General features: G+C 44.1%; 1 protein-coding gene across 2 annotated transcripts in view; it reads right to left on the reverse strand.

Annotated features, from left to right (window-relative positions):
* Window positions 1-24,292, reverse strand: part of LOC126141537 (probable cytochrome P450 6a13) — a 104,165-nt gene that overhangs the window by 46,980 nt on the left and 32,893 nt on the right. For both annotated transcript variants that reach the window (XM_049915251.1, XM_049915250.1), the window contains exon 2: window positions 17,153-17,499. In XM_049915251.1, the coding sequence (XP_049771208.1) occupies window positions 17,153-17,488 (336 nt within the window). In that variant the 5' untranslated portion in view covers window positions 17,489-17,499. The remainder of the gene's footprint in view (window positions 1-17,152; window positions 17,500-24,292) is intronic.

The raw sequence follows: 24,292 nt of genomic DNA on the forward strand, positions 1-24,292 counted from the left end.
AGAACTTAGAACTACTTAAACCTAACTAACCTAAAGGCATCACACACATCCATGACGAGGTAGGATTCTAACCTGCGACCGTAGCGGTCGCGCGGTTCCAGATTGTAGCTCCTAGAACCGCTCGGTCACCTAGGCCGGCCTGTATCACCGTACAGTTCTGCTTCAAAAACTTGAGAATATATCGCCTTTTACGCGAACGGAAAATATCCCAGCACCAAGAAAGAGTTTTGCGACATAAACCAAAGTTGGTAGGTGTGTTTCTTCATGTGAAACATGATGCCTGTTCAAATTTCGCGCCAGTTACTTAGGAGTGGCGCCAGTTGGGCATCCGCCGATGCAAATCAGTTTGGATTTAAATACACGCACAGTTACCTTTGAAACTGGACATGGTGAACTGACGTTAGTCAAGAATGACTTTATTGCGGCAAAGACGCCATAACGCCTCAGTGTGTTTGAAGGAGGTGGTCTAATAGGGCTACGAGAACATGGATGTTCCTTCTGTGATACTGCAGAAAGCCTTAGCAGGAATGTAGCCACTGTATATGATTCCTGGCAGCGGTGGTCACAAGAAAATATTAGATACAGACTTCCAGGTAGATGTCATTTTCCTTGACTTCCGGAAGGCGTTCGATACAGTTCCGCACTGTCTCCTGATAAACGAAGTAAGAGCCTACGGAATATCCGACCAGCTGTGTGGCTGGATTGAAGAGTTTTTAGCAAACATAACACAGCAAGTTGTTAAAGTAACCTCTGGCGTGCCACAGGGGAGAGTTATGGGATCATTGCTTTTCACAATATATATAAATGACCTAGTAGATAGTGTCGGAAGTTCCATGCGGCTTTTCACGGATGATGGTGTAGTATACAGAAATGTGGCAGCATTGGGTAATTGCAGCGAAATGCTGCAGCGGATAGGCACTTGGTGCAAGGAGTGGCAACTGACCCTTAACATAGACAAATGTAATGTATTGCGAATACATAGAAAGAAGGATCCTTTATTGTATGATTATACAGGGTGATTCAAAAAGAATACCACAACTTTAAAAATGTGTATTTAATGAAAGAAACATAATATAACCTTCTGTTATACATCATTACAAAGAGTATTTAAAAAGTTTTTTTTCACTCAAAAACAAGTTCAGAGATGTTCAATATGGCCCCCTCCAGACACTCGAGCAATATCAACCCGATACTCCAACTCGTTCCACACCCTCTCTAGCATATCAGGCGTAACAGTTTGGATAGCTGCTGTTATTTCTCGTTTCAAATCATCAATGGTGGCTGGTAGAGGTGGCCGAAACACCATATCCTTAACATACCCGCATAAGAAAAAATCGCAGGGGGTAAGATCAGGGCTTCTTGGAGGCCAGTGATGAAGTGCTCTGTCACGGGCTGCCTGGCGGCCGATCCATCGCCTCATGTAGTTGACGTTCAGGTTTCATAACTAACCTTTTTCGTAGGACTCTCCATACAGTTGATTGTGGAATTTGCAGCTCTCTGCTAGCTCTGAGAGTCGATTTTCCTGGGCTGCGAACAAATGCTTGCTGGATGCGTGTTACATTTTCATCACTCGTTCTCGGCCGTCCAGAACTTTTCCCTTTGCACAAACACCCATTCTCTGTAAACTGTTTATACCAACGTTTAATACACCACCTATCAGGAGGTTTAACACCATACTTCGTTCGAAATGCACGCTGAACAACTGTCGTCGATTCACTTCTGCCGTACTCAATAACACAAAAAGCTTTGTGTTGAGCGGTCGCCATCTTAGCATCAACTGACGCTGACGCCTAGTCAACAGCGCCTCAAGTGAACAAATGTACAACTAAATGAAACTTTAAAGCTCCCTTAATTCGCCGACAGATAGAACGATCTGAGGTGGAATGATCATATAAAATTAATTGTTGGTAAGGCGGGTGCCAGATTGAGATTCATTGGGAGAGTCCTTAGCAAATGTAGTCCATCAACAAAGGAAGTTGCTTACAAAACACTCGTTCGACCTATACTTCAGTTTCGCTCATCAGTGTGGGATCCGTACCAGGTTGGGTTGACAGAGGAGATAGAGCAGACGCAAAGAAGAGCTGCGCTTTCGTCACAGGATCATTTGGTAAGCGTGATAGCGTTACGGAGATGTTTAGCAAACTCAAGTGGCAGACTCTGCAAGAGAGGCGCTCTGCATCGCGGTGTAGCTTACTGTCCAGATTTAGAGAGGGTGCGTTTCTGGATGAGATATCGAATATATCGGTTACACCTACTTACACCTCCCGAGGAGATCACGAATGTAAAATCAGAGAGATTCGAGCTCGCACGGAGGCTTTCCGGCTGTCGTTCTTCCCGCGAACTATAAGCGACTGGAACAGGAAAGGGAGGTATTGGCAGTGGCACGTCAAGTGCCCTCCGCCACACACCGTTGGGTGGCTTGCGGAGTATAAATGTAGATGTAGATCTACGAGAATGTACGGTCGCAAGAAGACCAGCCTCTGGTCGGTCACGTGACGCCACCGAGAGGGAAGACCATCGTGTTCGGCGTACGCCTCTGGAGCATAGTACTGCATATGCAGCGGCAATATGAGCAGCAGTTGGCGACATACAGACGTAACGAACTGTTAAAAATAGGTCTCCAGCCTACAGCGTGCATTCCACTGACCGCCAACCATCGCCATTTACCACCTCAGTGGAGTCAAGTGAGAGCTCATTCGAGGGCAGGATGGAGGTCATTTGTGTTTACTGATGAAAGCTGTTTCTGCGTCAATGCGAGCGATCGCGAAGCGTTGGTTAGGAGGAGGCCAGCCAGCTGAGGGCCTGCAAAAAACGAGTCTGCGTGATAGACACATAGGAATTGATTGATTGATTGATTGATTGATTTTAACAGGAGAGCTGAAACAGATTAGGTCTAACCCGCCACTGCCCGCACCGAAACTAGGTTTATTGTGCGGTGTCGCTCCCTGTATATCTAGTAAAGCCAACTAGTGCCCATAAATAGTGCAAGGAGTCCCTCTACCAATTTCGTCTGGTCTAGTTGTCCCGAAGATTCTGTATCTTTTACTCTCCAATGCCATGCATTCGGAGATTAGGTCTGGTGCAGTTTCTTCACCCTCATCGCAGATCCTACATTTAGGGTCCTCTTCCATTATACCCATTGTGTGTAGGTGTTTTTTGAAGCTCCCATGGCCGATCATCAGTCCAGTCATGAGTTTGATCTCTTTCCTGTTCAATCCCAGGATTACAGAGCTTCTTTTAAAACATGGCTTGAGCATCATTACCTTAACATGTTTTTGTTTATGGACCTTGGTCCAATATCCTACGTGCTGTTTCCTAAGACAGTTCCGTAGTTCTAATTTGATCATAGTCTTGGTGGTTGTGAAGACGGGTTCCGGTCCAATAAATGGAGTTGTTGCCCCTATCCTAGCCAATCTATCGGCTTGTTTATTGACACATATCCCTGAATGGCGAGGGACTCACACAAGGTACACCCTATTGCTTCCCGCTAGCTCCACCAGAGCCCTGTGGCAATCTGCAACAATCTTAGATCTAGTTGTAGGAGCTGCCAAGGATTTCAGGGCTGCCTAGCTGTCTGAATGGATGTAGAGGCTATGGTCATTGTAGCACTTACTCATATTCTCCTCCACACATGCCCTGATTGCAGTAATTTCGGCTTGGAATACAGAGGCCAGTTTCCCTAGAGAGATGCTGCTCTCCAGTCTTGGCTGAACCTCGTACAACCCTGCCCCAACGCCTTGATCTGTTTTCGACCCATCAGTGAACCAAATGATGTCTCCCGTATGGAGTCGAACTGTTTTCTCCCACTGCTCCCTACTTCCGATTATTATGTTGTAAGGCTTGTCAAAGCAGTTCGGAGTTATAATAGAGGGCATTTCCCCAGCCATACCTATATTTACCTCACTCACTATGTTAGTGTGTGATTCTGGATATCCGAATGAGACCCAGTTTTGGCCAGTTTTAAGTCTGTATGCCCCAGCTGCTGCCTCCATCTTAACCCAAAGGTGAAGTGGAGGCATGTCCAGCATGGCTTCCATTCCAGCGATTTGTGTGCTGCTAATTCCGCCCGTTATGGCTAAGCAGCGAATCTCTGCACCTCAGCAAGCTCTTTAGCAGCAACCTGCTGTTCTACCTTCTTCCACCAAACTACGACCCCATACGAAATCCTAGGTCTAACCCTTGTGGTGTACATCCAGTGCATACCCCTGAGGCTTAGGCCCCAGTTTTTGCCACAAGCCCTCCTAGTGCTCACTAAAGTGCTTTTTTCCTTGGAGCATATACAGGGCTATTACAAATGATTGAAGCGATTTCATAAATTCACTGTAGCTCCATTCATTGACATATGATCACGACACACTACAGATACGTAGAAAAACTCATAAAGTTTTGTTCGGCTGAAGCCGCACTTCAGGTTTCTGCCGCCAGAGCGCTCGAGAGCGCAGTGAGACAAAATCGCGACAGGAGCCGAGAAAGCGTATGTCGTGCTTGAAATGCACTCACATCAGACAGTCATAACAGTGCAACGACACTTCAGGACGAAGTTCAACAAAGATCCACCAACTGCTAACTCCATTCGGCGATGGTATGCGCAGTTTAAGGCTTCTGGATGCCTCTGTAAGGGGAAATCAACGGGTCGGCCTGCAGTGATCGAAGAAACGGTTGAACGCGTGCGGGCAAGTTTCACGCGTGGCTCATGCCACAACTGGAGATCGACAGCGCCGACTTCATCTTTCAACAGGATGGTGCTCCACCGCACTTCCATCATGATGTTCGGCATTTCTTAAACAGGAGATTGGAAAACCGATGGATCGGTCGTGGTGGAGATCATGATCAGCAATTCATGTCATGGCCTCCACGCTCTCCCGACTTAACCCCATGCGATTTCTTTCTGTGGGGTTATGTGAAAGATTCATGGGGACATGGTGCGCCGAGTGTGGGAGGAACTTGATTATCGGCTTGATGTCTGCCGAATCACTAAAGGGGCACATATCGAACATTTGTGAATGCCTAAAAAAACTTTTTGAGTTTTTGTATGTGTGTGCAAAGCACTGTGAAAATATCTCAAATAATAGAGTTATTGTAGAGCTGTGAAATCGCTTCAATCATTTGTAATAACACTGTACTCTTAAAATGAGGGGCTCAAGTTAGCTTCTCACCCAAGATCAGCCCTACATATTTCACATAGGGCTTACATTTTGTATGGTGGAAGGAACAGTCTCGTGGTTATCCCATGCAACCTGACTACAAATTTGTACGTCAGTCCGGTGACTCGATGTTCTGTGCTGCCATTCATGAACAACATTCCAGGGGGTGGGGAGCGGGAGGGGGGATGGTGTGACTTTGCGACAGCGTAACGCTCGTACATGTAGCGCTCATGTTGTAAACCAACGTGCTCTACAGAGTGTCGACTTGTCATGGCGCGCTCCATCGCCAGCACTGCCTCTGATCGAGAACATGTGGAACATTGTCAGACGACAACTCCAACGACTTCCATAAACAGCGTTAACCGTCCGTGTTTTGGGCGACCAATAGAAACAGGCACGGAACTCCATCCTACAATATGACACCCGGAACCTATAAAGCACAGTGCATACACGTTTGCACGCTTGCATTCAACTTTCTGGTGGTAACACCAGATTTTAATATACCGACCTAAACTCCGTCGGAACACGTCTTGGAAGACTCAACGGTACTGACAGACCGCCGTGTCATCTTCAGCCTATAGGCGTCACCGAATACGGTCACGGGGGGTGGGGGGGGGGAGGGGGAGAGGGGGTCATGTGGTGAGCACACTGCTCTCCCGGACATTGTCAGTTTTCGAGGCCGAAGCCGCTACCTTTCAGCCAAGAAGCTCCTCAATTTTCCTCACAAGGGCTGAGTGCACCGAAGTTCTAGCCAAGTCAGATAGCGCATAACTTCGGTGATCCGATGGAAACCGCTGTTACCATTGGCTGTTTTAATGTATTAAGGGGCTCCGGAATGCCCTATACTTGCAATGTTAAAATAACGCTTATAAATTACATCTTTCCTCACAAAGTATTTGAGGTAGGAAGTTGAAATTTTTACAGATTATTTATTGGAAAATGGGCTACAACTTAACACAGGGATTTTACAAAATTTTAGTTCAGTTATTAAAGATGATTTTTTTTCAATTGTAATGAAAATTCACAACATTTTTTTGCAATTTTTATTTATATATTCAGAAATATACAGTTTTTCGGAAAAAAGGCTGTGTTAAATTATGCAGAAGGTACTGTGTAACATTTACTGAAAGTTTGAAACAAATATGTTTGGAAGATCCTTAGAAAACATGTAATTAGTATGAGAAAATAAAAGTTTTGGGAATCGAGCGACAAAGATTGGATTAACTTTTTAGTGCATTCCAGGCCCATAGGATGGATTATCTTCATCCTCTGCAAACTCCTCCTCCAGCTTCCTCTTGTTCCTCCTCCTGTTTACTCTTGCTTGTATTTCTGGACTCTTTACAGCCCTGTCTGCAGCCCGAAGGCGTTCCTTGTCTAAAGCAAGCATCGCTCGTACCATGTTAGAACCTATCTTCATTGGCATATTTCTAAATACCTTGCACCTTACAATGTTGCCATCATTGAAAGTCGCAACAGCATCATACACACCAAAGTGAAGTGTTTCTATTCCAACAAATACAGTCTTGGGGATTCTCGACCATATAACACTATTTACACTTTAATTGGGGTTTGGAGTTTTTCCGTGAATACACTTTTTCAACAGTTCAGGTGCTGCTAAGTATCTGAAAATAGGTTAGCCACAACACATACTTTATCTCACATCACTAAAATGTACCTGATGAACACGGACGTTAATAATAACACCATTTGACAGCAGTTTAACAGCGCCACAGTGGGTCACGCCCATGTAGAACACATTTCAAAAAAATTTTAAAAATAGTTGTAGTCTTCGGAATTGAATAAATTATATACCTATTAAAAGGTAATAGTCTGCAGATTCAGAAAACGCAAAAAAGTAAAAATTGAACTTTTCATGATTTTGAGCCTTTCCGGAGCCCCTTAACATTTCATATTTGCAATGGATAATTTCGCATTTATATTAACCAGCAACTTGCAATTTCAATCGCTGAAATATATTACCTAGGCAAATGTATTATTGAAATTTCATTACTTTTTGGTGTGATTATTATCTGTCTGTGAATATGACTTTTTGTTGTAAGATCAGATCAGTTACTAATATGACTGCACTGCAATTGTTTGTTTACGACTGTGTGCAGTGTATTAAATCCAACGCGTATGTTGCTCTCGTACTCGTGAACCCTTTTCCGTATGATGATGTCCGTATGAGTTCCGCTTGGATGTCGAAATAAAGGGGAGAAAATTAAATTGTACCACAGTTCCTCCATGAATAACAGCAGAACCCCAGAGATTTCCGGACTCACTCAACAGCAGAGGTTATCATTCCTCAAACTCCAAACACAATTTGTCCCCTAAGAAATATAGGAATCCATATACAAGGCGACACAGCTGCACCTGCTGCTGTCGTTTTGTGCAGCGCTCGTTGTTATTTATGACCTTAAAAACCACGTGCCAAGTTTACATTTTCTCAGTGGGATGTTTCCTGTAGGAAATGTAATCTAGTACTCTTTGTACCAGGATATGTTTTCGCTAGAGGCCGTAGTTTTCGAGTTATTCAAGAAAAGAGCACAAACAGGCCTTCAAACGCGCCCCCACTCCCACACTCAACCGCCACTGGTCAGGATTTCAAGTTCTTGCTCATGGCAGTGCCTCCTACCACTGCACAAAAATTTGCTCCTGCGCGATCCATTTCCCGCAGTCCATCTTTTTTGCTCTTCATTGACTCGCCTTATTATGTCACCAGCTTAGTCGCGCACTCAGAATTTGTAAAATTGAAGTTTATGTATATTTCACCTAACAGTCTTGTGAATGTTAGGAGCATAAAATAAAGAATTTTATCGGTGTACTCGTCAGGCCTTCTGACTACGAAACTACCGTGCTTGTAAGTATTAAGGTTGGAAACAAGTGCCAACACAGTTTTAGTGCAACGATTACAGAAGTCGTCTATGGGCACGTTTAAATTTATAATGTTACCGACATAGCCGACCATGCAGGTGCTATAATAGCCCAATCAATGGAGACCAAAAAGGTCGAGTATCGGGAACACCTCGTATAGTCGAAAATTTTGGTACAGTGATGGGAGAAAGTGCCACGACCAGCATACTAGAAATTCTGACTGGTGCCGGATGGTGGTGGAAGTGCATCTGAGGTGCAATTGTGTTTTGTGACATTCTCTTATGTGGTTATTGAAGGCCAGATACAACACTGACGGTTGCGTAAAACAACAGCAGTAGGGGCAGCTGAGTCACTGCCAGTCAAGTTGCCCCAGTACTTCTGTTACACTTTTGTACAAGCTACACCGACCTGTTACGATACTAGCAGTGCGTCTCTAAATTCTATTGATGTCTGTTGCCATGACTACTTGATAACAATTACAAACACTGCAGCAGTGCTCTGCAAATGGTCGCAGCAGCGTCTTGTGTCCCATTTCCTTTCCAGATTAACTGCTCCTTGCCCGCACTCTTACAACAGAGAAGCGTATGTCGAAACTTTTGTGCTTTCTCTTGATGTACACTCCTGGAAATGGAAAAAAAGAGCACATTGACACCGGTGTGTCAGACCCACCATACTTGCTCCGGACACTGCGAGAGGGCTGTACAAGCAATGATCACACGCACGGCACAGCGGACACACCAGGAACCGCGGTGTTGGCCGTCGAATGGCGCTAGCTGCGCAGCATTTGTGCACCGCCGCCGTCAGTGTCAGCCAGTTTGCCGTGGCATACGGAGCTCCATCGCAGTCTTTAACACTGGTAGCATGCCGCGACAGCGTGGACGTGAACCGTATGTGCAGTTGACGGACTTTGAGCGAGGGCGTATTGTGGGCATGCGGGAGGCCGGGTGGACGTACCGCCGAATTGCTCAACACGTGGGGCGTGAGGTGAGGTCTCCACAGTACATCGATGTTGTCGCCAGTGGTCGGCGGAAGGTGCACGTGCCCGTCGACCTGGGACCGGACCGCAGCGACGCACGGATGCACGCCAAGACCGTAGGATCCTACGCAGTGCCGTAGGGGACCGCACCGCCACTTCCCAGCAAATTAGGGACACTGTTGCTCCTGGGGTATCGGCGAGGACCATTCGCAACCGTCTCCATGAAGCTGGGCTACGGTCCCGCACACCGTTAGGCCGTCTTCCGCTCACGCCCCAACATCGTGCAGCCCGCCTCCAGTGGTGTCGCGACAGGCGTGAATGGAGGGACGAATGGAGACGTGTCGTCTTCAGCGATGAGAGTCGCTTCTGCCTTGGTGCCAATGATGGTCGTATGCGTGTTTGGCGCCGTGCAGGGGAGCGCCACAATCAGGACTGCATACGACCGAGGCACACAGGGCCAACACCCGGCATCATGGTGTGGGGAGCGATCTCCTACACTGGCCGTACACCACTGGTGATCGTCGAGGGGCCACTGAATAGTGCACGGTATATCCAAACCGTCATCGAACCCATCGTTCTACCATTCCTAGACCGGCAAGGGAACTTGCTGTTCCAACAGGACAATGCACGTCCGCATGTATCCCGTGCCACCCAACGTACTCTAGAAGGTGTAAGTCAACTACCCTGGCCAGCAAGATCTCCGGATCTGTCCCCCATTGAGCATGTTTGGGACTGGATGAAGCGTCGTCTCACGCGGTCTGCACGTCCAGCACGAACGCTGGTCCAACTGAGGCGCCAGGTGGAAATGGCATGGCAAGCCGTTCCACAGGACTACATCCAGCATCTCTACGATCGTCTCCATGGGAGAATAGCAGCCTGCATTGCTGCGAAAGGTGGATATACATTGTACTAGTGCCGAGATTGTGCATGCTCTGTTGCCTCTGTCTATGTGCCTGTGGTTCTGTCAGTGTGATCATGTGATGTATCTGACCCCAGGAATGTGTCAATAAAGTTTCCCCTTCCTGGGACAATGAATTCACGGTGTTCTTATTTCAATTTCCAGGAGTGTATATGCGAGCTTTTCGCCAGGCTGGGAATTTACAAAGGCTGTGTAAGCACCACCGTATCGTCCTCCGCATTGCAGCGTCATGTAGAAGAAGTATGTAGGGTATGTGGTGGGCACACAGTTCTCCTGGCCGTTTTGCAGACTTTCCATACCTTGGAGCCACTACTACTTGGTCAAGTATCTCCTCAATTGGCATCAAGAAGCTGATTGCACCCCGTAACAGCCCTCCCACAAAGGAAAAACCCTTGGCATTTACTCTAATCGGACTTGGATCCTCCACATCACAGTCTACCGCACTGAGCTCTCAGCTACGAATGCTGACCGATGCATGCACAGTTAATAATGGAAATATAGCGATCTATATTACTATGCGAAATTTGAAAATAAAAATAAAAAATCAGAAAAAATGTGAAATGTTTTGTAAAATACAGGGTGTTTAAGAAAGACCGGTATATTTGAAACGGCAATAAAAACTAAACGAGCAGCGATAGAAATACACCGTTTGTTGCAGTATGCTTGGGACAACAGTACATTTTCAGGCAGACAAACTTTCGAAATTACAGTAGTTACAATTTTCAACAACAGATGGTGCTGCGGTCTGGGAAACTCTATAGTACGATATTTTCCACATATCCACCATGCGTAGCAATAATATGGCGTAGTCTCTGAATGAAATTACCCGAAACCTTGGACAACATGTCTGGCGGAATGGCTTCACATGCAGATGAGATGTACTGCTTCAGCTGTTCAATTGTTTCTGGATTCTGGCGGTACACCTGGTCTTTCAAGTGTCCGCACAGAAAGAAGTCACAGGGGTTCATGTCTGGCGAATAGGGAGGCCAATCCACGCCGCCTCCTGTGTGTTTCGGATAGCCCAAAGCAATCACACGATCATCGAAATATTCATTCAGGAAATTAAAGACGTCGGCCGTGCGATGTGGCCGGGCACCATCTTGCATAAACCACGAGGTGTTCGCAGTGTCGTCTAAGGCAGTTTGTACCGCCACAAATTCACGAAGAATGTCCAGATAGCGTGATGCAGTAATCGTTTCGGATCTGAAAAATGGCCCAATGATTCCTTTGGAAGAAATGGCGGCCAAAACCAGTACTTTTTGAGGATGCAGGGACTATGGGACTGCAACATGGGGCTTTTCGGTTCCCCATATGCGACAGTTCTGTTTATTGACGAAGCCGTCCAGGTAAAAATAAGCTTCGTCAGTAAACCAAATGCTGCCCACATGCATATCGCCGTCATCAATCGTGTGCACTATATCGTTAACGAGTGTCTCCCGTGCAGCAATGGTAGTGGCGCTGAGGGGTTGCCGTGTTTGAATTTTGTATGGATAGAGGTGTAAACTCTGGCGCATGAGACGATACGTGGACGCTGGCGTCATTTGGACTGCAACTGCAACACGGCGAACGGAAACCTTAGGCCGCTGTCGGATCACCTGCTGCACTAGCTGCGCATTGCCCTCTGTGGTTGCCGTATGCGGTCGCCCTACCTTTCCAGCACGTTTATCCGTCACATTCCCAGTTCGTTGAAATTTTTCAAACAGATCCTTTATTGTATCGATTTTCGGTCCTTTGGTTACATTAAACCTCCGTTGAAAACTTCGTCTTGTTGCAACAACACTGTGTTCTAGGCGGTGGAATTCCAACACCAGAAAAATCCTCTGTTCTAAGGAATAAACCATGTTGTCTACAGCACACTTGCACGTTGTGAACAGCACACGCTTACAGCAGAAAGATGACGTACAGAATGGCGCACCCACAGACTGCGTTGTATTCTATATCGTTCACATCACTTGCAGCGACATCTGTTGTTGAAAATTGTAACTACTGTAATTTCGAAAGTTTGTCCGCCTGAAAATGTACTGTTGTCCCAAGCATATTGCAACAAACGGTGTATTTCTATCGCTGCTCGTTTAGTTTTTATTGCCGTTTCAAATATACCCGTCATTTTTGAAACACCCTGTACTTTGTCTAAAATTAAGAAATAAAGTATGAGTAGCAGTCAAATGAAAACTGAAAACCTGTCACAACACCATGCAACGGTTCCATTCAAAAGCAATCACCACACGTGCTAAGGCATTTATCACACTGGGAGACGAGGTGATCAATTCTCGTTTTGTAGAATGCAGTCGACATCTGACGGATCCACAACCGTACCCACTCTTGCACTTTCTCGTTCGATTGAAATCGTCTGCGACTGATTTTTTTTTTTTTTTTTTTACGTGCGTGCGTGCGATGCACCAATTGCGACTGATTATACGTTGCTGCTGCAATGCAATTTCTTTCATAATTTTTGTTCATCTACCTCTTTACAGCGGTAGATCTTCGCACGTAAACTCCTGACTGCAGCTACTTACGAGATCACAGAAAAGCAGTGTTGGGGAAACTATAACCTCATAGCTACATGCCGGAGCCCGCTATAAGTAAAATTTGCCGAAAATTGTGTATGTACTTTAAAGAAATGATTCGGAGATGGGATGTCACTCGTACTTTAAACATGAAGTTCAAATTTAAACCTTCAATAGATCTTTATTGCCGTTAAGCAAGATCATAAGTCCACATTTACGAAAATTACTAAAGTTTCTGCTCACAGTTATCACCATACCTAAAACAGCCAGAACTTTTACCTTCCCAAATTCCGAAACCAATTACTTGTAACACAGTCAATGATCGTCCAATTACTTCTGCACACGATATTCAGTGGTTGCCTTTAGTTAAAGGTTATGCTCGCCATAAAATACTCAGTAAGAATATACTCAGTACCGCCACGCTATTTAATTCAAAGCTTACTCGCGATTTTCGTTAGAACGAATTATCACAACACTCTAAAGTTTTCATTAACAGTTTCTGGTCACTACCAGATACCATTAACACTGGACCATAATGCGGAAGTCATCCTAAGACTTCATCTTACAGATAATGCGAAAAGTCACATCCCGCATAACCGCCTCCAATCAAAGCTAGCTCGCGACTCTCTCCTCTCTCTCCCACACTCAAAACTATATCTCCCCGCTAGTGCGGCTGGTCCCGGCGGAGGTTCGAGTCCTCCCTCGGGCATGGGTGTGTGTGTTTGTCCTTAGGATAATTTAGGTTAAGTAGTGTGTAAGCTTAGGGACTGATGACCTTAGCAGTTAAGTCTCATAAGATTTCACACACAATTGAACATTTTTTTCTCCTCGCTAGGCGGCCAACCGTCTCGCTTCTCATTGGCTGTCAGCACCAATGAGAACTCACTTCTAGAGCGCGGCTCGCGCCAAAATCTAGCAAGCACCAACAACCCCTCTAGGCTCACTGACGTCATCAAATTAAGTAACACAAAACTCTCTAATTAAATAAACAAAACAAAATGAACTATAAGCTTTACTCTACATCCGGAAATTTATTATGTAGTCGCGAATGTTCTGGCTGTCTTATACATAAACATACATACTTGGACATCCGACATTAACTAGTAGGGGAACCACTAGTGTAGTAGGGGAACCACTATTGGATTCGTTCCCACGTTACAGAGTTGGAACACTTGCCAGTTCCTGTAGAGAATTACATGAATGATTTTTTAATAATGCCGAACGTCCTACATACTCTCACGCACGCATTCACATTCACACACACCCTAACACACAATACACATATGTACTTAGAATTCTTGACTTTATTATTACAGAAAAGTCACAGAGGCTTTCTGAAACTAAAAACTTTCCAAATTTATATATGAACACTGAAAGTGTTATCAGATCATCGTACATAGTCACTGAAGGTGAATTATTACATCACTGTATTTATTTAAATTCTCGACTGTCGGAAAATTACGTTTTTTTAATGGAATTTTACTAACTTCCAAAATACATCTATTTTTGATCTCAGACTTTGACATATTGTTTGTTTTCACAACAGAAGGATGTACATCCAATATGACGTTCCTCAAGTTATTCCTTTATTAGTTATTAATATTTTTAGTTTCGTATAATGTAAGTGGCCTCCCAGCGCTACTCCACTGCTTTCACACGCGCAGCTGCAACAGATGGTCGTTACGTCAGTCTGCGGGACACAACTGACCGTATAGTACTCTACCGGCTTACATTGCAGCCCACATATATTTTGAAGTAAAGCTTTTAATAGACAAATGGGCGATCGCACACTAGTTGCGACGCCACACGTCGTCCACCCATCTCTTTCTTCAGGTCGCCGAAGATGAGAAAATCACACGGTGAATGATCTGCGCTGAACGGAGGATATCGCAGTGTTTCCCAAGCAAATCGATCAAGTGTAGACTCCGTGCGACTGGCAGTGTGGGGGCGGGCGCCACAGTACAGCAGGACGTTCCAGTCCGACAGCATCGCTGGGAGTTTTGACTGTGCTTCACGTCAAAGTTTCTGCAAGTGTCTCGACAGCACTGATCACTAATTGTGGTTCTCAACTGGCACATGGCGAATGCAGTCAAAGACGAAGGTCATCGTGGCTCTACCGAAACTTGTGTGGACAACTTAGGATTTCTTATTCGGGGTACATGTAGAATGTTCCATTGTTGGCTTTGCCTTTTCCCTCGGGCTGTCGGAATGCTGTTGCTCAGATTCATCCCGTTTCGCAGCAGCTCCCACCCCCTCACTGCCAATCAGATGAAGGCTGAACTTCAGCGATCTCGTTGGGAAAGACGCAACATCTTCCGTACAGCCCGTATCTTTCCTCATGTGGTTGTTATATCCCTGCGAACCTGAAGAAAGACATGCGTACACATTGGCTTCACTCGCCGACCACTTTCATTGAAACAGTTTTGAATTGTCTTGTCTCCCAGCTGGATAAATGTTTTAACGCGTCTCGTGATATCATCTGAAAAGAACCGTCCCATGGTCACATTGTGGCGGATGTTCAGTTTTCATTTGATAGCTCCTTATCAGTTAGAGAAATGTTGGACGCGCCTTTGAACGTTGCTCGAAATCATGTGCAGCAAATAAAGTGCTGACTGAGAATCACAAGTTCTTTCGCACCTTAAAGAGTACAGGAGGTTGTTCGTCTAGTGGACTTCCGCTCGATGGTTTCCTTATGCCACTGAAGGGTGAACTAGCCGTGGTAAAAACTGCTGTTTTGAAGAGCGCGCCGCTGTTCGTAGTGCGAAGCAGTCGCCCTCTGTTTCAGTGGTTGCGCCGCTGTGGCAGTCGCAGCTTTGGTGTCTCCCTCTGGTGGGAAAGGGGAAAGGTTGCCGGTTCACATGCATTTAAGGGGGCGCTATGAGCTGACCAGTGAGTCAATCTGGGTTAGTCTCTCGTCCCCAGCTTGCTAGTCCATCTCACGTCCGCATTTGTTAGGCATTTAGCGTCTGTCTGTGGTTCGGAGTGCTAATATGTCTGTCGTTCGGATCAACCTTTAAAGCCAGCAAAATGAGAGTATCTCCACTCCGCCAGTAAGAGAACTCACCCGGTCGGGGCTTAGTTCCTGCATCTGTGCGTTAGGCCGCCAGTCTGCTTGAGTTTGCTTAGGCAATGGTCATTGGCGGTTGGATCGATCGGTTGGTCGGTCGCGCACTGAGACACAAGATGATTGTACGTCTTGAGCATCGGCGCATGTGAGGTCGCCACGTGAGTTCAGTGGGCCGCGGCGTATAGCGAGGGATAGAGACTTCGCGGTCGAAACGAGAGCAACAGGAGTCAACCCACGACATTAGTCTGGCCGGTGCGAGCTGCGACGCCGTGAGACGGGAGATCGGCGCGCCTTCCTGCGTCCGTTGAAGCGGCTGGTAGCGGACGGTTCGGGAGAGCGATTTCGGGGTGCCACGCCAGGTCTCCTCGAAAAATCGCAGTTTATTAGAAGTTAAGTGATTGGTGGTATGTTGGTTGATTTACTCTTGTTAAATTCTACTTGTTTTCTTGGTGAGGTCACCAGCCATTTTGATTTGGGGTCGTCCCACCATTCTTCTCCGTTTTCCCGCCCGCAGTAAGGTGGTTGTTTATAAATTTGGTGGTCCGTTTTTCCCTTGTGGAGTAGGGGCGGGTTAGAGCAACCTGCGGTTCGGGTTGTTTGGTAAGCTCCCTATCAATCTACTGTACGTTAGTAGCTGCCTCTGTCATGTTTGTCGGATTTGGTGTGTTAACAAATTTAATTCTTGGAGTGTAATCGCCTAATACCTGAAATATGTTTTGATCTTTGGAAACTTTGATATTATTGTCAATGATCTTGAGAAGCGGTATCTGTGTACTGTAGAGCATCTTAACTATTGTTTGGCCAACCTTGTAGAATTTTACATAAGATTGCATTTCATGGGCTTTTATTTAAATGATCATTTTAGTATATAAAGTTGCCACCCTTTCGCCATAAGACTTTTCTTAGATGTTAAAACCAAGTTGCACCTTCGGTGGCAAGGTTAATATTTTAATTGTTAGTGTTTTGTACCATTTCCATCCCTCCTACGGGGTGTGCATAGTTTGTGTGCTTGTGTAAATTGTTAAAACTCTTAGTTTAAAGTAATATGGTGTGTTGCAGATTTGCACCAGTGTAGTCTTTCAGAGGCTGATGTGAGCGGTCGTAACTACGGCCGTGTCAAAAGGTAGCGGCAAGGTTCTCTGCGCGAAAGCTCACACTATCAAAACTTGTTTCTTTCTGCCTCTAAATAAATTGTAACTTTGATATTTAGAGGGTGCTTTCTGATTATAATATTAAATCTGTTTCATTTCAAAAATGCTTTTGTGCACTATTAAAGTGAATAAAATTCGTATTTGTTAAAAGGAATTTGGTTATGATTTCATCAGTTACTCCCTGGAAACTACTTCCATGCTTACATAGTGTGATTAAATGTGTTAATGTTCTTGATGAATCGGTAGTAAATAAAATAAATTCTTAAGAATATTCTTTGAAAATATATCACGGTTCATGAACATTTCAGATTATGCACATAATTTCAACCTTATTTAAAAGGTCTGTCAAAGTTTCTCTAATCAGTTTTATTTCCAAGCAGTAATAACTACGGTATACACCTTTTATAGCATACAAAAAAGTATTTTTTTGGTCTGTTTTAACTCTGCTGATAAAGTATGAATAAGCAAAATATTAAAAAATCACTTGCAATGTAGGCGATTTACCGATACCCACCTTAAGTCCCCTGTGCTGGAAGTGGCCGAAGTCTTTGAGGAGGCAGCTCTTGATGAGCTCTGGGTCTCTGACGACCAGCATTGGTCTCAGGGATATGAAGATCCCGCCGTAAGGGTGAGGGTCCAGGCGCCGGTACAGCTCCAGCACGCCTTCACCGAAGTGTTTGCGGTACAGAAGCATGGCCTTACAATTGCCGAAGATAGATTCCGTCTCGAGAGACGGCACTCCACGGCGTTCCCAGTAGCCATAGAACCACCCGCAGGCGATGACGAGCAGCGTGGCCACGAAGGCCGCAGCAGCCGCCACGTCACCCAGGCAGGACCCGGTGAGGGACATCGTTCCGTACTCTGCGGAAGAAAGACGTGCAACGTTACTTCTGTGTCTGTTGATCCAACTGGAGTTGGCGGTCGTGTGTTGCGTGAGGTATGCTTGATTGTGTGTTTGTGAAGGTTGTGTGTATGTGTGTGTGAGTGTGTGTGTGTGTGTATGTGCCTTTTACTGACAAAATCTGCTTTATGTGAATGTTTTTTAATTGTGCCTGTCTGCAACTTGACACATCTTCTTTCAGGTAAATAGCAACTGTCAATTGAATTTTGACAATGTTTCTGTTCCATTTGATTTCACTTTCCTTGCCGGCTGGGGTGGCCGAGCGGTTTTAGGCGCTTCATTCCGGATCCACGCAGCTGCTACGGTCGAAGGTTCGAATACTGCCTTGAGCATGGATGTGTGTGATGTCCTTAGTTAAGTTTAAGTTGTTATAAGTCTAGAGGACTGAAACGTCCCCTTTGAAAAATTATATACGACTGTGCTTAAACTGACACACAATATTTTTAGCGCAACGCAATCTGACTTTCAAAAATCCCTACAAAAGAATGGCCCTGACTAACATTAACCTATACCTTTCACAAATCACTTACCTCACAAAAATCTTCATTACTCGAACTACTGCAATACAGCGAGCGACACTACTGCCAGCTAAATAAAAGATTCAAACTACGGAAGTCGCTAACTACTGATAGGGATAGTTAGCAAATGAAAGATTTTAATAGAGAACAAACACTGTATTTACCTTAATAATCATAATATATATACCATCCAGTCTTACAAATTTCAAGTCTCCGCCATTTCTCTCCCCATATCCACCACTGCTGGCGGCTCACCTCCAACTGCGCAACGCTACGCGCTGTTCACATCCAGCTGCCGCTGCCAAACACTACAATGGCAGACAACAATGCAAACTAGCTACTGACTGCACACAGCACAGCCAGTGATTTTCATACCGATCGCTACGTAACTTTGCCGATAAGAAAACATAAACAGCCTACTTACATAGCCCCCATGCTCCCCACAAAAAATTTTACGAATTGTTTTTGGCAGTGGCCAATAATGATTTGATAAAATTTTTCATAATTACAATAACAAAGATGTCAAATGCACACACTTATTGATACAATGTTGGTCGAAAGCTAAAATTTTCTCACAGTCCATAAGGACAGTCCTGATCATTCATCACAGTAAAGCTGCAGTGTTTTTCTCAAAGTCTGAGCAGTAAAAGAAAATGCACACGGAAGTAGTGGATTTCCATGCAGTCTTGAAGAAGTAGTGTTGTCCTTAAAACGGAAAGACAGTGCTGACTCTTGACATGCAGACAGGTGTTGGTCCACAACAGAGCAAACCCACAGCAGAGTCAGTCGAAGTTTTGAAGAATATTGGTAGGTAGGTCATGACAGAGTAGACCCACTGCAGTCCTGGTAGAGAGTATGGCATTGGTGGGCCGCCAGATGTGCAGACCCACTGTAGTCCTGGTAGAGATTGTGGTATAGGTGGGCCACCAGAGGTGCAGACCCCCTGCAGTCCTTGTAGAAATAATGCTACTGGTGAGTCAGCAAAGGTGTAGACCCACTGTAGTCCTTGTAGAAATAATGGTATTGTTGGGTCATCAAAGATGCAGACCCACTGCAGTCCTTGTAGATATGGCCAGCAGCCATCTTTTGTGACTGTGCAGGTGCACAATCACCATTGAAGAGTCTTGCGGATAACATAACAAGTCCATAACCACCACTTGTGCACTCACAAAGTATTTGGAATTGTCCTTAGAACCAGCAATGCCGTTATCCAGTCCCTTGCTGAATTATTAACACACATGCAAACACTAACAGTCCCTACTTCTCACAATATTGTCCATATACTATGACCAACAGAAACGTGTGCAGTGAAATGGAACTTACAAGTTAATAATATGATGATCTGGTGTCAATCACAATTTTTTAACATAAGAATACAATTACAAAGGAACAAAATACATCATTAAAGAACATAACAATACAGGTAACATTTGTACTAAAACAGGTGTTACAAAAGAAAAGAAATAAACATGTACGTCAGTGCTACAAGAATTATAACATAAGTAAATAAATAAAATAATGAGAATAGTTTTCTGAACATTAATTTCACACATGAGAATTGAAACAGAACAGAATTAATAATGTGTAAACATCTTTACAAAGAAAATGACATATTACAAATGCGAATTATATTTGAGGATAACAGTATTCCCCATCATAGTGAATGTAGCTTAGTACCAGAAAGATTCTCCAACATAAATCATATTAGCTAAACACATAAAGACAGGAAAAACACAAATACACAAGAGTACATAAACACATAGCAGAATAACACAGGAGGAAAGGACAGGGTTTGTTTTCAGTGCAAAATTTGATACTGCAGTCCAACCCAAAACCTCATTCCATAGATCTTTCGTCTTATTTCAACATTTGTTTCCACCAAAAAAATCCTATGCAAGCATGCTTTCTGTATTTATATGTTCACATATTTCTTACCTCATTATTTATTTTCCATTATCTTACCTCATCATTTATTTCCAAGAAAATCCTACCTAAAGCTTTGGTCACTAAACCCTAGTTTTTTGTTCATATCCTCTTTCAAAAATAGTTTTTCTCCACTGTACACTACTTTTTTGGCCAAACCATTTTCTTATAGCTTCTCAATGCATTTCTTCCAATTTATCATAACTCATTCTCTTATACAGTCTACCCCCTCTTAAGCTAACTTAAATCTACTGAGCCCAGATGCTAAACTAAGGGATGAGGCAATGCAGCAGCACAAAACATTTAACACAAACAGCAATGACAAAAAAATGCAGATTTGCAAAGCAAGCAGCATTATAGAAATTAGCAAAGCAATTGCAATATTACAACTAATATAAGGCAATGTGCAGCAAACAAGAAAAATAAATCAGTAGTAAAACTGGCTTAACAGAGTAATACAAAGTGAAATTCAGTAGCACTAAGCGTGGCAAACAGCAGCAGCAAATGCAAAAACTTCTATCTAAACATAACATAGCTCAAGCAGAAAAAATATTACACTAAAGACAACAGTGCAGACAAGGGAAATTTATATTGACATCTTAATGTCTATGTAATTAAAGTGGTGCACCACAAATTATCTACAAAAGAAATTACCAAGCACTTGAAAAGAAAATTCTGTCTGCAATTCCTGTGAAGGAAAATGTGTTTTTGTGCTCCTTCGTATTTTTTTTGAAGTACATGAAAGTTATTCTCTTTTTCTGGATCTGTAGGCATAAAATATTTATATTAGTACATCTATAAAATTTTATTTTAACCAATGCTGCAGTGCAGCTAGGAAATAGATATGAAAGAAAATGAACAAATATGTACAAAGGAAGGCATGAAATATCATTCATTAGCCATATGGCATTTCATAAGGTAGTAAAAATGTCTCTCAATTCTCGTAGAAAGATACTTCTCATAATCAGGTGTGCAGATGTAAGAATGTTTCCAAGTAATGAGCCTGTCGTATTTGCGGTGCTTTCTACAAAGGAATGTCAATAGCGAGGATAAGGGCCTCCCTTTTTTTTCTACCTGTGCCTCTGAAAACTCACACACTAATGGCTTTTTCTCCAGGCGTCTGACGCAGCTGGGTGCCCACGACGCATTACGTGCAGGTGGTCACTTAACTTTCTTACGGAAATATTTAAGACAGCATTTTCCGCTACAGTGACAGTCTCATATACAAAATTTCACGGGTCGAGAAATTGCGTTGCAAATACACTCCTGGAAATTGAAATAAGAACACCATGAATTCATTGTCTCAGGAAGGGGAAACTTTATTGACACATTCCTGGGGTCAGATACATCACATGATCACATGATCTTGCTGGCCAGGGTAGTTGACTTACACCTTCTAGAGCATGTTGAGTGGCACGGGATACATGCGGACATGCATTGTCCTGTTGGAATAGCAAGTTCCCTTGCCGGTCTAGGAATGGTAGAACGATGGGTTCGATGACGGTTTGGATGTACCGTGCACTATTCAGTGTCCCCTCGACGATCACCAGTGGTGTACGGCCAGTGTAGGAGATCGCTCCCCACACCATGATGCCGGGTGTTGGCCCTGTGTGCCTCGGTCGTATGCAGTCCTGATTGTGGCGCTCACCTGCACGGCGCCAAACACGCATACGACCATCATTGGCACCAAGGCAGAAGCGACTCTCATCGCTGAAGACGACACGTCTCCATTCGTCCCTCCATTCACGCCTGTCGCGACACCACTGGAGGCGGGCTGCACGATGTTGGGGCGTGAGCGGAAGACGGACTAACGGTGTGCGGGACCGTAGCCCAGCTTCATGGAGACGGTTGAGAATGGTCCTCGCCGATACCCCAGAAGAAACAGTGTCCCTAATTTGCTGGGAAGTGGCGGTGCAGCCCCCTACGGCACTGCGTAGGATCCTACGGTCTTGGCATGCATCCGTGCGTCGCAGCGGTCCGGTCCCAGGTCGACGGGCACGTGCACCTTCCGCCGACCACTGGCGACAACATCGATGTACTGTGGAGACCTCACGCCCCACGTGTTGAGCAATTCGGCGGTACGTCCACCCAGCCTCCCGCATGCCCACTATACGCCCTCGCTCAAAGTCTGCCAACTGCACATACGGTTCACGTCCACGCTGTCGCGGCATGCTACCAGTGTTAAAGACTGCGATGGAGCTCCGTATGCCACGGCAAACTGGCTGACACTGACGGCGGCGGTGCACAAATGCTGCGCAGCTAGCGCCATTCGACGGCCAACACCGCGGTTCCTGGTGTGTCCGCTGTGCCGTGCGTGTGATCATTGCTTGTTCAGCCCTTTCGCAGTGTCCGGAGCAAGTATGGTGGGTCTGACACACCGGTGTCAATGTGTTCTTTTTTCCATTTCCAGGAGTGTATGTAGAAACAAAATCTTATGAATATAACAGTGTCCAAAAAATTTTCGCCGGCATTGTGATACATTCACGCATTTACACACATTTCATAACTCTTAAAGTACGATTCTTGGTTTCCAACATCCTTTTTCACATGTCAGAGTCCCTAACCACTATTCATTACTCCTTACCTTATTACACATATATATATTCGTCGACACGTCAATCTTGCGACGACACTTTAATATTTCATCATAATAAATACATAGCATAAACAAATTCCTCATATAGCATCAGCTTATTGATCATAAACATACCGCAACAGCATAATACACATAGTCATCGTAATAATAACATCATAACACCTCAGTCAACTCTCAAAATCGTTGTAGCTTCCTCCAATAATTTCAAAACCTAAAAAAATTCTCTGCTCATGTCAAAAGTGTCATCTGCCTCAAACGTACTTTAAAAATCGTGATCCCATACCAAATATATCATTCAAAGCTCTCATAATATCACAATGGGTCCGAAAAAATATGAACAGTTCACAAAGTACAGACAAAATACAATTTCGTAAGTGTGAAGTAATCCAACTCTGTAATTACATAAACATCTGTCACTGCCGTAGTAAAAAAGTTTGTCTCTCTCAGTTAAATGATCAGATAGCTGTGTAATTTGTGTGTTAGAGAAATATGGTACCGATGTGTAAAGTTGTACAAGCTAATACCATATTAGGTAGGGCTCCTTGTGCTTGCCAAACACAAGGTACACAAAATAAGTGTGTACCCCCCTGAGGATTAGTGTAATTATACCCTCAGGTGTTACAGATTACAGCAATGGAATGAAATGTATCATGGAAAACTTTCTTTGTAATTCAAAAATCTTTAAAAATAAATGTTTTAAGAACAAAATTAATCACTGAAATGCGTGTCCTGTAGCGCTAAATGTGCATCTTGTTGTAAGATAATTTCTGTGGAAGTGTCGTAGTTATTTTCCTCCGAAAGCTAAGTTCTGCAGAAGCCAATGTACTTACCTCATGAAAAACAAAAGTGAATTGCTTTGCATATAGATATCTTAGTTATTACGCTTATTGTTGTGATGATGAAAGTACTGTGCTGTAACGTATTGTTGTGCTACGGAAAAGGCTCTCTCCTTGTAGCTATACCACAAAAGTTACTACTAAAACATGTTTTACTTTCCAGAATAATTCAGAAAAACTGTGCAGATATAAAGCAGATACACTGCAGAAGCAACATTGTAAATTGTCACTCATTAGTAACGTCGTGATATAATTGTGTAGCTGTCACATAAACTAACCACTGTGTCATCTGGTATCTCTCAGAAAGTACTTTAATTCAGAATGTATTTTCAAGTACACCAAAATTTTCCATTAAAATCTCACGTAATCATGCAACTAACAAGCAAGAATGCACCCACACAATAACACTGTGTCGTCTGTTCACAATAACAATGCATTCGTAATTTCTGTTTAAATAAGTTCTCTTGGTTCTTGACTGGATATTTAACTTCAAACATTGTTGCATGGTAACAGTTTCTAAGTCTGACAATGTATACTAGAAATGTGAAGTGAAACGTTTTATGGCAAAGACAAAGTTAAAAGATGATTATCTTTCAATAAATGGTTTCACATGTGAAATGTAGTGTAGCCCATCGCTCTTCCTAGTACGCAGAGTTTCAACTTTAACGCAATTATCATGTGGTATACGTCGGTAAAGAATACTGGAATTTTTCTCAAGGTTAGCGTCTATGTTATTTTTCTCTGAGTCAGCCGGCGCATGCGACAGCCTGCGGTGCGAGTCATTGTCTGTTCCTTTGTTGGCGCGCGTCGTTATTGGGATTTGGAGACCTACCTTCTACAAATTCACCATGACGAGAGGGCCCTGCCCTGTTTAAATCCC

This window comes from Schistocerca cancellata, unplaced genomic scaffold, assembly GCF_023864275.1.
Source record: "Schistocerca cancellata isolate TAMUIC-IGC-003103 unplaced genomic scaffold, iqSchCanc2.1 HiC_scaffold_718, whole genome shotgun sequence".
Classification (NCBI taxonomy): domain Eukaryota; kingdom Metazoa; phylum Arthropoda; class Insecta; order Orthoptera; family Acrididae; genus Schistocerca; species Schistocerca cancellata.